This window comes from Athalia rosae, chromosome 5, assembly GCF_917208135.1.
Source record: "Athalia rosae chromosome 5, iyAthRosa1.1, whole genome shotgun sequence".
Classification (NCBI taxonomy): domain Eukaryota; kingdom Metazoa; phylum Arthropoda; class Insecta; order Hymenoptera; family Athaliidae; genus Athalia; species Athalia rosae.
In genome coordinates, this window is record NC_064030.1 from 11,597,258 (window position 1) to 11,611,030 (window position 13,773).

General features: G+C 36.1%; 1 protein-coding gene across 4 annotated transcripts in view; it reads left to right on the forward strand.

The window, feature by feature from the left end:
- Positions 1-9,338, forward strand: part of LOC105687908 — a 119,876-nt gene extending 110,538 nt beyond the window's left edge. For all 4 annotated transcript variants that reach the window (XM_048655319.1, XM_048655320.1, XM_012403861.2 and 1 more), the window contains exons 3-7: positions 451-528; positions 1,704-1,885; positions 1,981-2,179; positions 4,363-4,469; positions 6,621-9,338. In XM_048655319.1, the coding sequence (XP_048511276.1) occupies positions 451-528; positions 1,704-1,885; positions 1,981-2,179; positions 4,363-4,469; positions 6,621-6,746 (692 nt within the window). In that variant the 3' untranslated portion in view covers positions 6,747-9,338. The remainder of the gene's footprint in view (positions 1-450; positions 529-1,703; positions 1,886-1,980; positions 2,180-4,362; positions 4,470-6,620) is intronic.
- The last annotated feature ends 4,435 nt before the right edge of the window (positions 9,339-13,773 follow it).

Here is a 13,773-nt window from a genome sequence, read left to right on the forward strand (position 1 = left end):
ATCGTTTTCCATCGGAAAGGACTAGCTCTAAGGTGAGAAATACCATGTGTAGTAGCAAAGTAAAATCGTTTATTGATTGCCGGATTCAATTCCTAATGGACAATGAAAATCAACGATCAATCAAGGTGTGATTAGAACTGACTCCCCTGAAGTAATTTGACAGCTTTTAGCTGATTGAACTCAATACATATCCAACTTACCGGAACTCATGTCCTCGCCGAATAATTTGATAAGATTTGACAAATGGCTTCATTTAAACTTCTCATTTGATTCTGATAACACCCATTTTTACCTCAAGCACCGCTATTGAACTTTCTTCCAAAATATATTCAATTTTATGTTTATATTTCTGATTGATCATTATAATCATCATAAGCTTCTCATCAGAGGAATAATCATCTCCATACTCGATTACTCACCGGATCGTTCTGTTTCGCTAATCTGTTTCAGCTAGCACAAATTTGGTGGGAAAATTTACACAAAGCGTGAGGAGGATCGTTCAGGATGTCAAGGACGAAGGAACCTCCAGTAAGAATTTCATATATCGTTTGTATAAATCTTTTTTAGCATGTCACTATAGAGGGTGAGTTTTTTATTTCGAGAAAATAAATATCTTAAAAACTAATAATATTCTGGGAAAATATTTACGACAAGAGATGATCAAAAAGAGAGAGATCAAAATGGCGCAGTCTGATGACGCTTGATTTTTTTTTTTTTTAGGATGCGAATCTGCAATGTAGAACTATGGGTGCTCATTTGATAAAAAAAAGTTTTACCGTCTAAGACCCTCAAATAATCCACGTAAATTTAAAAATCTGTAGTACGATCAAATTTTTATTTTCTTAATCCTGGAACTTTTGTTCCACACATTTTTCCAACAAATCCTTAGTTATCGAGATATTCACTTGTGTCGAGATAAAAAACTCATCCGCCCAAAGAACATAATTAATAAGTTTTAGCTTATCGTGTATTCATATTCAGAAAAGTAAACCATGGTAGGTATACTATGAGTTTTCATCAAGTTGACACGTTATTTATGGTTCTGCTGAGTTGCGTGCCACATTAATATGCGCCCTAGATGAATACAACGTATCGTTTGGGGAAAGGGGCAATGACGTTCGACGCTTTGTAGGGAATCCATAATTCTGTCTTCGAATCAAAGGCAAATTGATCATCATCGACGTCAGAGTTGGAATAAAGATTTTGTTCAGCTCACCACTTTGTAGCTCCAATCATTTTTTCTTCGGCATCTGAAAGATGTCATTCTGGCTTCCACCTGTTCATTATTTTTTGATCTAATATAAGTACCAATCGTTGATTTTCCAAACCAACAACCTATCGTCTTGGTACTTTGCTACATATTTTTTCTCTTTTTCTTTTGTCTTTTCACTCAGCGTTATGTTACATCATATGTCGTCGGAATGTCGACGCGCGCTTATATGAGATGAGTTTCATCACCAGTCATCTCTAGGAATAAAAATGGCTACGTGGTAAAATTTATAACCGGCAACAAAGTCTGATCTAAATTTTTCGTTTATCCGTTAAACTTCGAAGGAGCGTAGCGTGAAAAATAAAAACGAAGCGTAGTGTAAAGAGGCATGAAACAGACGTTCTATGTAAGATATCACTGATGACGATTGCATTCACCGTGTTTTTCTGTTCGTTACGACAGTTATTAATTTTCTCTTCCCTTTCAAATTAAGGTGGACAGACTAAAGAAGAGGTAATTGAAACCAACGAGAGGCTGAGGACCGTTAGGATACGTCTTGATGGAAGTTACGATACTGCAAAAAGGGCTCTCGTAGGTCTGATGTGCAAATACACCGACAGTAAACAGGTTCGGAATATTTTTCAACGCTACAAACTCTTGAAATCAATGATCAAGGTAAGAACTCACCCTTGGTGCGTAATAATTCATTCTCATCCAACAATCGTGTGTCGATTTCTTAATATTTCTGGTTTCGTTTTCATAATTATCAGGATGTGATAAAGTTGGAAACGCAGTATTGGACATTGGTGGATATTCCAAAGCAGGAAAAACAGGAAACGGTACCAGCATTTGTTCTTAGAGCTTGCGCTATAATGGAAAAAACGCACAAGAGCGGCGAGGGCGTTAAGACTTCCGCGAGATTGGCAGAAGAAGCGGAAACAAAAAGAGAGCGCATTGAGCGACTGGAAAGTATGTCTGAGAAACATCTTCTTTTTCTTTCTTTGTTCTAAAAATTATAATCCAATTATTTTTGCCGTACAACCAATCGATTGCACGACGATGCTACCTATATACAGTATGTGCCGAGTCAAAAGTTGGACCTTACTATGAATTTGAAGTTTCCCTTTTGCTGTAACTTGAAAGGACCCGCAGAGGGCCATCTTTCTATCCAACCTTAATTTACTTCAGGTTTTATTTACCTTATTCTGGGCTCAAAACTGGCAGATATTTCCTCCATTGATTTTACGTTTAGGCATATAATATCTCTAAGACCTCGATAAGTCCGTCATATTCTGCACCGTAAAATATATAAGGTAGCACAAAATCGCAGAGAGACAGCATAACCACAAAAAATTAATCATTTGAATCACGTTTCACGAGATAGGTGGTGTCAACGGTGGCAGAATTCGGCATTTCTGGTGAAAAAATTTAACCAATGGTGAAAGGGCAATGCTACGCGTTCGTTTTCTGGTTTCTTTTTAGCCTGTGGCAATTCGCTAACGTTTTCCACTGACAATACTGAATTCTACTACCCTGAATGTTGACGTCGTCTGTAGTTTCATGCACATCGCGAACCGTCTGCTGAGTATTATCAACAAACATTCATAAAAAAAAAAGAAAAAATTAAATCCAACTGTTTAATTTAATTCAACACGGAGCGTTATGATGGTTTATGCATCATAAATAAAATAACTACGTCGGAAATTTTTCTGACAGGACGATGATTCAACCCCTGCGGAGTTTTTCATTACCAGTGGTATGGCTTATCCACTACGCTAAACAAGTGACCGAATATTAATTCAATTTTCAGATATTTATATACGAAACTTCGCATACATTGGTTCACAAGATTTATTTTATATGGCTGTAGCTATAGAATTTCAAAACTATTCTGAAACTTATTAGATCAAGAATCTTAATGCATCCTTAATTTTACTAATGTATGGTCTCCGCACTGATCTCCGGCATACGCATCTTATTATTTGGGTATTCAATTGTCATTAAATTTCAAAACAAGATATTTTAAGAGCGGTAAAAATATCCAAACAGGTTGGAGCTGGTGATAAACCGAAAGAATTGAACGCAATAAACTAAAAAAAAACACCAATGAAAATTTCTGGCTTTATTACCAAACGAATAAAATAGCCCAAAAAAGGGAAATCCCAGCTTAGTAAAAAAGGAAGCGGAAGGATAGGGCGATATGTTAACTCAGGAAAAAGAAATAAATGGTACTTGGGGAAATGAAATTCTTACATCCTATCAAAAGTCAGGCTCAAGTCTGACTATCATTGTGAATACATGATGTTTTATCGCCAACTGACGAAATTCTGATATAAAAATTTATCGTAGTTTGGAATAACTTGGAGAAAGCAAAATAAGGGTGAATGAGGGGGCCATCAATGTTACAGTATATCAAAAATCAATATACGGTCTTACAAATTTTGTGTCACATTGTAATCTTCAATTCCATTCACGTCATTTCAGATGGAAAAGCTGAAGATTCAAAGAAAAATGATCACGGACTTCCAATTCTCGAAGTTATCCACTAAATTAATTAAGAACATATTTTTTATGATTATTAGAGCTATGAAAAATTCAGTAAATTCATTGAATATCGATACAGGAAATGTGAAATCAATAGCTTTTGCATATCAACTTTAACTCACCTACCAAGGTTTATAAATTTTGTCGCAAAAAGTGGAGCACGGAGATTTTCAGAGCCCTGAATCGGGTCTAAGACCAAACCAAGTTGCTTAAGATTGTGTGTATTACTTGTAGGTTAACGGCAGGTGCGAAATGTCGATTCAAGGTGTCTCTCCAAATTCCGAAAACTCGAGACGTCGACTTCGATACGTATAAAGCTCTGCTTTTTCATTCGTTCAGCCTGCTATTCTCGAAATAGCATCTACCATTTTTTTTTTCATTTCTTGCGATCCAAGCGCATTGAATGGATAAAAAGGCTGAATTTAGGCTCTTCCCATACTCGGGGTTTTCAGTTACTCGCATTGTTAATGGCGCAAAACATTCATCAAACCTTACCTAACCAGGAAACGTTAAAAAATCTGACAAATTATTGGTGAATTTGTATCTATTGTCGAGTAAGTTATTGAGGAATTTTTAATCTGGATAACGGTATTTGTGATTACTTTCAGATATGACGACTGTACAAATCGAGGCAGAAAATACGCAGATGACCAACGATCTGTACAGACTTCTGAAGAAGTACAGCGGACTTCGGAATCTAATAAGAGTACTCAAGGCTAGTATATTCATCGTTTTAATGAGTGTGTGATATGTTCTTAGATTTCAGGACTTCCTTCATCATCGATTGATTTTTCGCAGCGGTTCCGTTGCCTCGAATGAACAACTTTCGTACGGATTCGATTTCATTAACGTCAGTGTCATAATTCGTTAAGGTTATTGCATGTGCATGAAACAATTTCGAATACAAAATAAACGATTAGCATTCAGGGGTAGGATTTCGGGCTCATGTGTAACGTAGACACCAGAAAATTCGTGATAATTCAATTCGTGCACGTAGGTTGCATGACCACAGTTCAGAAAACTGTAGCGAATGGGGTTGGTCAGTAAAAATAATAAAGGGGACAGTAGAAAATACGCATAATCCGATTTTTAAGGATCTTACCACCCTAAACAGTAAACCCGAAGACGAGCAATAAAGTAACAAATATAACGCCAGGTGTTTGCGATCCACGGGTTTATGTCTCGTTGCGCGCAATTTTTTAACGCCACGTCAGATTATTATACCTATTTGGATCGTTATTTGATATAGCTATATATTACATCCTTTTACTTGGCGTTGAAAATTTTCCTCTTCCATTTATTAATCGCATAGAAGGGAACCCCGTCTCAGGTGTCTTGTCATATTTCCTCAAGGTAACTTTCGCCGAAGCGTGTTTCAGTTGTATAACGATAGCCGAAAAACTTGGAACACTTACTACCTAAATTACGAATGTAATTTATTAGCTTAACTTAGCGATTTGTTATACTATTCGCGGTACTTGTACTCGTCATCGTGGAAACACGACGCTTAGGAAGAAATTACTCGATCTTTTCATCATACAGATGAAGTTCCTCTCGGAAACTGGCAGCTCAATACGGTTACCGAACAACTGTCAGATAAATCTCAAAATTACTAAACAAACTCATTCTCTTGAAACGAAGCAATCCTCGAAAAAAAAACCCGTTTCATCTAGCCGTTTAGGAATTGCAGTCGATAATATTTTTCGTGGCAAAACATCCTCTTAAGCTTAGCAGTTGAATTGTACGTTCCACACGAACGGATCGCTCTCCACTTTCTCTGAATTGTTAGGGTTACATATCCTCAAATTTGAAGGTGATAACTTGAACTTCCATGGATCACCTTCAATTTTGGAGGATAAACTTTCAATTGTCGCGGATCACCTTCAAAACTGTTCGTTGAAAACCCTAAAACTTTAGGGTCACCTTTACAATTTTGTGGATATAACCTAAACTTCAGAGTTTATCTCTAAAAGTTGGGTTTTCTTTACTGCGATGTTCGTAAGAAAGAAGCAAAAAAAGAAAAAAAACACCATAAAACAAAAGTAAAATAAAAAACAAGGAGACAAGGTAAAAGGCAAACAAAAGGAAGTGAAAGAATTCTGTAGTTTTCGCCTCCGTATTGTCGGGTCAGCAGGCACTTTCCTTTACGAGGCAATTTTCCACTTACTTTGAAACCCCTTAGTGGTTGGTTATCGTCCGCTCGCGTTGCGCCATACTAGGTATGTACACAAACCTCGTTCATATTTGGCGTAGTTAGACACTACCCGATTTGATTTAGGTTGGCAGAAAATATCCCTAGACGGAATTACGTACGATGGATGTGAGTCGAGCTCCCCACCTCCATCGTCGCGCTGCTGTGAATTTCACTAGGGATATTTTGCGCCAACCTAAATCAAATCGCGTAGTGTCTAACTACTTCAACTATGAATGAGGTTTGTGTGCATACCTATGTAATATAATAGGTATGATTGCGACCCATATACTTTATGTGAAATTCTACTATTGTTCAATGTTATGAGATTGCCAATTGCACACGTTCAACGCTTACCACTATATCGTTTATTATAGTCCATATACTGGGGAATTCCTAAATTTTTATCTCCTAAACTACAATTGTTAAAGCTTCTTTTCCGGCTATAAAGGTTTGTCGATAAACTTCGTGGTCAAAAATGAGAAAAAGCTGCATATCCACTTCTCGCGATCTATCAACATAAATGTTGTATCGATCAATTTGTATTGAACGGCTGCAGAGAAATCAGGATAACCTACCGTTGACCTCGATTTTCGAAAAATACAACCAAATTAGCGATTGATTATCAACACTTTTTATTACTCACTTTTTTCCATACTTAAATTTTTGTTGTAGACGGAATACAACGACTCCAAGATGTACCCGATGTTTCCGAGGTACACGATCCTTAAGGACCTGATTAAAGCCATAATGCACGACCCAGATTATATGGAAGTATGTCACGAGGTGGATCAAGCATAGCGTCCCGACCCCCTTCACCGCTCTCCACGCATGACGTTATAAGTGCAGCATTTATCAACAAAGCATTGTCTAATGTCAAAGTTTTAATTACGTGGTGATATGGTGCAGGGGGTGCCAACTTTACGGTTATTTATATTAGGCGTTGAGGAACGGGTGGTATTATACGACTCTTGGATATCATAGCAAAGAACATAGCTTGATTATGCAGACTTGGTGTGCTCAATGCTTCATTTCCGGATGAGATAAACAAAGTGCAATGTTGATTTCTTGTTTATATTTTTATACCAGTTGCCATCAGTTGGGAGATTCCGAAAAAAAAACGACGTTTTTTTTTAATTGTTTTAATTTGACGTTACCTAACTCAATCCGACGATATGAGAAATTGTGACGTAATAGTACTATAGTGAATTTTATATGGATGAGATAAAAAAACTCATGATTAACAGGATAAAAATGATGCTGATTTGGCACCTTATTTTCATATCGGCTGCATTTCATAGTTTTACTGAATCTTCGAGTTGAAATTCATAAATTCCTTGTATTGGTTTATTTATTTGACCAAAACACAAAAGGGAGAACTTGAGGATTGGAAATCTGGAATCAAAGCTATCGTAGTAATGAGAGCCAAAAAGATTAGTCTGAGAAGAACGGTCCGATGATTTTTTGTACCACATCGGCGGTCAGTGCCAGTGTTGGGCGAAATTCGACAGGAATTCGAATTGCATGATCAATACATTAATTGATCGATTGATTGCTGATGATCAAAAACAAGATAAGTGTCCCATATTACCACCCTTCCTTCGATCAATGTGAAAGGTTGAACGTTGACTCGAGAAATTTTCCCATGCGCTCGAGAACGTGTTATTTTTTGAATCCAAAAATATAGAGAATAATCGACGGAACAAAATATCAACAGATGAGAGGAGAGAGATGTACCTTTCAAATCTTATATATTGCTATATACATATATAGGGAATAACTATCGAGAAAAAAGCACATAATCGTCGATCAAATGCATTCAAAAATGTATCCAGTTTTTCCCCCATTTTTATAACCTCTGACTCTTCGGTTACAAAGGTGGAAAAGTAATACCGTTACGATAAAATCTTCTGATCATTTTTTCACGATTATCGAAAACAAAGATCGTACTTGAATGCGCGGTCTTTTCCGGGATAGAATCAAGATAGCCGTTTGCACATTGAAACACAAATAAAATTAGGTAAATTTGTGTATGTAAGTACTTATATTTTGTAGTTTGTACGGATATAGAATGTCAAATGGATGTTTCCAAACAGTTGGTAACATGTGTAAAGAAGGTATTATCATAACTATAGGTGAGTGAGATATTATAAGTATATCTACTAACGGAAAACATTGACACTTTAAAATGTATTGTATGTTACGTGTTTCGATTTTGGCCAGCCGATTGTCTAAAAGCAAAATAGCTGCAAATTATGATCGGAAAAATCGAATCAAGATTAGAAATTAATTCAACAAGAAAACGTCCGATGAATCATTCCATTTTTGAGAAAAATTTCGATATCACTTTTTTATGCAAATGACCTGTCACCATACTTGAAGACCAAATAATCTCGCGTTTCTTTTATTTTTTTTCGCGAAGAGCGGCGAGTATACGTATAGATACCTATTATAATTAGGCGGTGCTGGTCAATATGAGGACATGCAATATATGACCTAGATATAATTAAATGTAATCAAAATAAAGACTTATGATATTAGTACAGATAATTTAATAGAAAACATATCCAGGTGAATATCATTTGATATAGTTAATGAATATCATGCTGTTCGATTTTATGGATATAAAAAAGTTTAAAATAGTAAAATCTAGCGATAAAAGATAAAGGTCTAGGTATATATCGATTGAAGATCATACGGTGATCAGACGCGTGGAATCGAGAAGTCAGTTAGTGTCGTAAAATTGTGCCATTATAATAATTGGAGTGCTAAAGAAGTATATTACAATGTGTGTATCATATAAGGAGTAATTAAGACATAGAAAAAATTCCGAGTGATCCTTTTAATATTCATGCTACTTACGCTGCAGTGTGCTGTGCGTGATTTGAGAATAATATTATCTCTGTGAGGTTACAAATCTATATTGTTCTTGTACCATCTAGTGTTGCATAATCCTGCGTTTAGAAGAATCCTATGATCGATTTTCATCCGGCGAGTGAATTTTGATTTTTTTTTCAATCAGTGACATTCGATCGTTTTCCTAGCATTGCGTAATTTAAGAGAAATAGATACGATTCGGCACGCAACATTAATTGAAATTGAAAAAAACTCACCTTTTTTGCATCACGAATTGTGGATTTGTTTCAATTAGTATCGAAATCTGCCTATCACTACTCTAAAAATCGAGAGTAAAAGTCTACGCCAGGAGAAATACTGAACACAATACTCCAGGAATATTTCAAGCAAAAATTAAGAGAAAAGTTGAAAATCTGCAATGCAGAATTCTTTTCGATCTTCAAACGCTGGGAAGCTACGTTAATCTAGAATTACTACAATGCCCACGTGATAAAGTTATGCAATGGACGCGTTTGGTCTATTGTTTGAATACTTGTTGAAGATATCAATCGATAAGTGTTCATGACAGCGTGAAAAAAAGGATCCAATAATTCACGCGCTACAATGAATTCTTTCTCGCGCGTTAAAAAAAGTATAAATTAACATGGCTACCCAACCACCCAACTAACATAAGAATCGTCGGGTTTTCAACTTTCACCCTCGATTTTGTCTGAAACAAGGATCGTTTTAAATGGATGTATTCAGCATGTTACCTAGCGCAACGCTATTTGTTGTTTTTTGGGCCGATGGATTTTAGGATTGAATACCGAACAGTAAATCTATTGGATGCCAATGTTTCTGATCAAAAACTCACAAACTTCACATGTATAATAAAATTTTATGATAGGATCCCCTGAATTGTGCGCATAGGTGTAGATACGGTTAGAAATAAGATAGTATCTAATGGCTGACAGCCCGAAATCAAAATATAAAATAAATCATAATTATCATGAGACATTGAGAAATTCAGAAAAACCGCTTCATGAGGCGAAGAATATATGGTGCTTTTTCAATGTCTGGTGAAACTATGACATTAGCAGGCTTTGCAACTCAACTATACAATCCACATATGTATATGTACATAGTACATGTATACATATCTGCCTATATCAAATCTGTGTTGTCAATCTAATCCACATTCGAATCAAATAGATAATCAAACGATACCCATTTATATACATATATATATCTGCATATCTCTAGAGATTATATATGGAAATTATCTATTCTATCGCGAGTTCATTTTTTTTTTATCATTCATTTAATTTTTGTTCGTGGGCCTGTACCTATTCTCCATGTATGTCGATTTTTAATATCTTCTCAGTGTTAATTGTGTCGTGCATCTTATTCGTAGCTCTTCCACTTCTAATCGGAATCATATGTCACATTATTGTATACGTAGACACTAGATAATATGGAAAACTTATTGAGTGTTTTAATCTATCGGATCTATGTGACTTTGAAGGATGATAACTGTTGTATTATATCGGGCGAGCTTGGATCACGATTGATCAATTTTCAAATTTCATCATCTGAAAATCGTATCCGATTTCAAAAAATCGTGTCAAACCTGCTTCATTTCAAAGTTACATCCGGAGGGTTAGTGTCATTAATCATTTTTAGATGCTTGTTCGTACACTTTCTGTACCATAACAAATCCAAAGCCGTTCATACGCATACAATGTGCACGCAAATATGTATACATATAATACATAAATACTATGCATGTACGTACTTCTATCGTTAGATCCGACCCAATCGAAGCGCCTAATTTTCGAACATGAATGAAACCCCGAACAATTTATGACCCAGAGGAGGAAAAATTCAAAAAATTTGATATTTTGGAGATTTTTATTGCAAACCCTCAAGACCGATCGTCTTCTATCGATCGATATCTAATTTTTTTATTCCCACTCCTATGCGATTGGTGATAACTTAATGACTTTTTGACATAGATTTTTAAGGATTCTAAGAATGCAAATGACCGAGAATTTGTTTCACTTTGCTGGATCGTAACTTACTTGTTAGATAACGATAAGGAAATTTAACAAGTAAATAACATCAGAAAACATTCGGCTTCATAAGGACTAATGTCAATTTCAAATTTAGTAAAGGTTGAAACGATTTCTTTTTCGTACGATCTTTTCGTCATAATTCTGCGAAATTGAAATCACGTTACAAAGCTAACCCGCACTATAAACCAACCATCTTTCTACTTTGTCTTGCTTCTATTGTCACACTCATTTGAGTACTGAGTTATAATTTTCCCATATGGTTTTTGGCGAAGCGATTTTTCGGGAGTGGGTATTCAAATTTGAGGGTGTTTATTACTTTTTCATGGCTCTGATTCGAACCATAAAATATAAATGATCAGTAGAAGATTTGTTTTTGCTTTATCGCAAGGTATTTCTGTGCAAGGATCTGTGCGAGTAATCACAAACCAATCAGTAATCATTAACGTCTCACCAACAATTATTATAAAATTATACGATCATATGTATTGTGTTGAACAATTCGTCGTGGTACTGCCAGGTATCACCTTGGCAGTGACTTTCAAATTTCTGTTCTCATTATCAAAAGAGATAGATTTCTCGAATTTTTGAAAATACAACACTAGCTGATGTCTGAAAATTTTTGTGGAGAAAAAATTTCAGATCAGATTCCTTCATACGTGTTCAACTTTTATCCAAACATCGGAACTTTGCCGCTTTTTTTTCTTACCAATCTTTATGAGCTTGTAGGTTACAGCTTGTCTGTTCGGTTTGGGTAGAAGGCCTTGTGAGCTCTGGCGCTCGTGTCGCGATGCTAAACCTCCGAGCATATACGTCTTTGATGTGCTAAACAAATATGTAGAATCAGACCCTCAAGATATCAGTGTCCCTCAAGAGAGAGATCGGACACCTCGCCGCCATTTGTGGCTAAACCGGATGTGACGAAATGGCGGAATAATATCATTGTTCTGAATATATGGAATTATACAAACTCAGCTTATAACTCGGGTCATTGTTTCGAGACCAATTTATATTTTTTGAGTGTGGAAAATATTTTAGATGTGTATAGCGACGTGTCGAAAGTTGATCACACTTGTACGAGTAGACGGCTATTGTCATGAATGTGAGATTGGGGTTGATATTTAAAGTTGCCTGTTTTTTCTGTTGCACTGGGGCACAATATTTCTGTGGTGCATTTTGCTTTTGTCATACATCCGATTGAGACACAAATGGCGGGACCAATCAGGAATTGGGGTTTGGGGTGTCCGATCAGTCTCTTGAGGATCTCAAAATAAAACTATTTCAGTTCCAACTTTTGCCCGCTGCTTGAACCATGGATCTAGTCTAAACCGAATAGATGGTCTGTATACATACGTATGTCTATTGCACATAACGCAAAGCAATGCCCAAACAACGCGTTATACATATTTATATTTCTAGTTGAATAAGGAATGAGAAACTCTTCAATCAAAGGTGTTATAAATAACTAGATAAGTTATTATTCCGTGACAAATGAAAATAAAAATATAATTATTATACGTAAATGAAAGAGAAAACATTCTAACTACTTATAAACAGAGATTCTATAATCGATGCAATGTCCTTGAATTGAATAAATAGTCAGTGCACTCCTCTTAACGGTACAAATGATGAAATGATAAGCTGACAAATAGATAAGTCAATAGATGAATGAACGAATGAGTGAATGAGAGTAACAAATAAGGGGAAGCGCTGAATAGATCTGAAATTTTATACATAGTATATGTAGGTATAAAAATCGACCCAAGCTGGTGAGACTACCGCGCGTATTAATTCATATTTGTCAGTCCAGCTCGGTCGGTATACGATCGACGAATAGTAGCTTCATTCCTGCGAATGTGAGGTGCTTACGCAATGTCGTCGACGCCAGATACCACTGTCTACATATTCATTGACTTGAACATAAAACGAATGATATTCGTAGGTATGGGTATATGAATATCGTAATAGATAGGTTGAAGAATATTTTACCCACGATTACCTACGGTCGAATAATACGGGTGTGCGCGACTCTATCGATGGCCATATCAAGATTTAGAGATTTATGAAAAATAACAGCTATGTAAATACGATAGGCTACTCGAATAATTCGGACGAGTAAATGTATCCCACGTTACAATGCATATGAACCAGAGGGGCGCGTACCTTACTTTTCGAACTTCCGAGCAATCTCCCGGCATAAGAGCGTACCCTTCATAGAAATCAAAAGAAAAAAAAATCACAATTTGTTTAATAAAACGTGATGCAAAAAAACTTTGTTATGATTGTTTGAATACTTTTCCTTCGGAAATGATTGCTCTCTCATCGACATGCGCAACGTGATGTTAGTAAAATCATGCCTAGCCATTTACAAGGAGACCGTATCACACAAAAGAAATTGGATCGAAAATTCAAGAAAACAAAATTTTCCTCTGTATCACAATTCCTCTGGAAAATTTTGATGAAGATTATTTTTTCATCACTTCTGTAGGATACGCTCGTACGACAATATTAATTGATTTTTGTGGGTTACGGTCTTTTAGTCCTCAGCTCTCGATGTGTAAGTACAGGGTGTGGAACAACTTTGTGTCGCAATCCCACCGAGAGATTTACCCGCTCGAAATCGGTAAATTTCTCCACATTTCATGCCTGACCTGCATTCTATAGGATATATTTTCGCAGATATTCACCGCTCTCGAGCTGAAATAAACCATCAGGTGAAGCGATACGATGAATAATTCCTTGTCACCCCGTAAAACGTGCTATATGTATAATAATTTTATGAGAAGTAAGAACGTGCATATGCCTGTAAATAATTGATGAAGCTATTCGGGTTACAGTATACAGACCATAATCAAATCAATGATTATACTATTGCTCCAGCCAGTCTAGGAGGGGGTACACCATGAGCACATTATCACTAT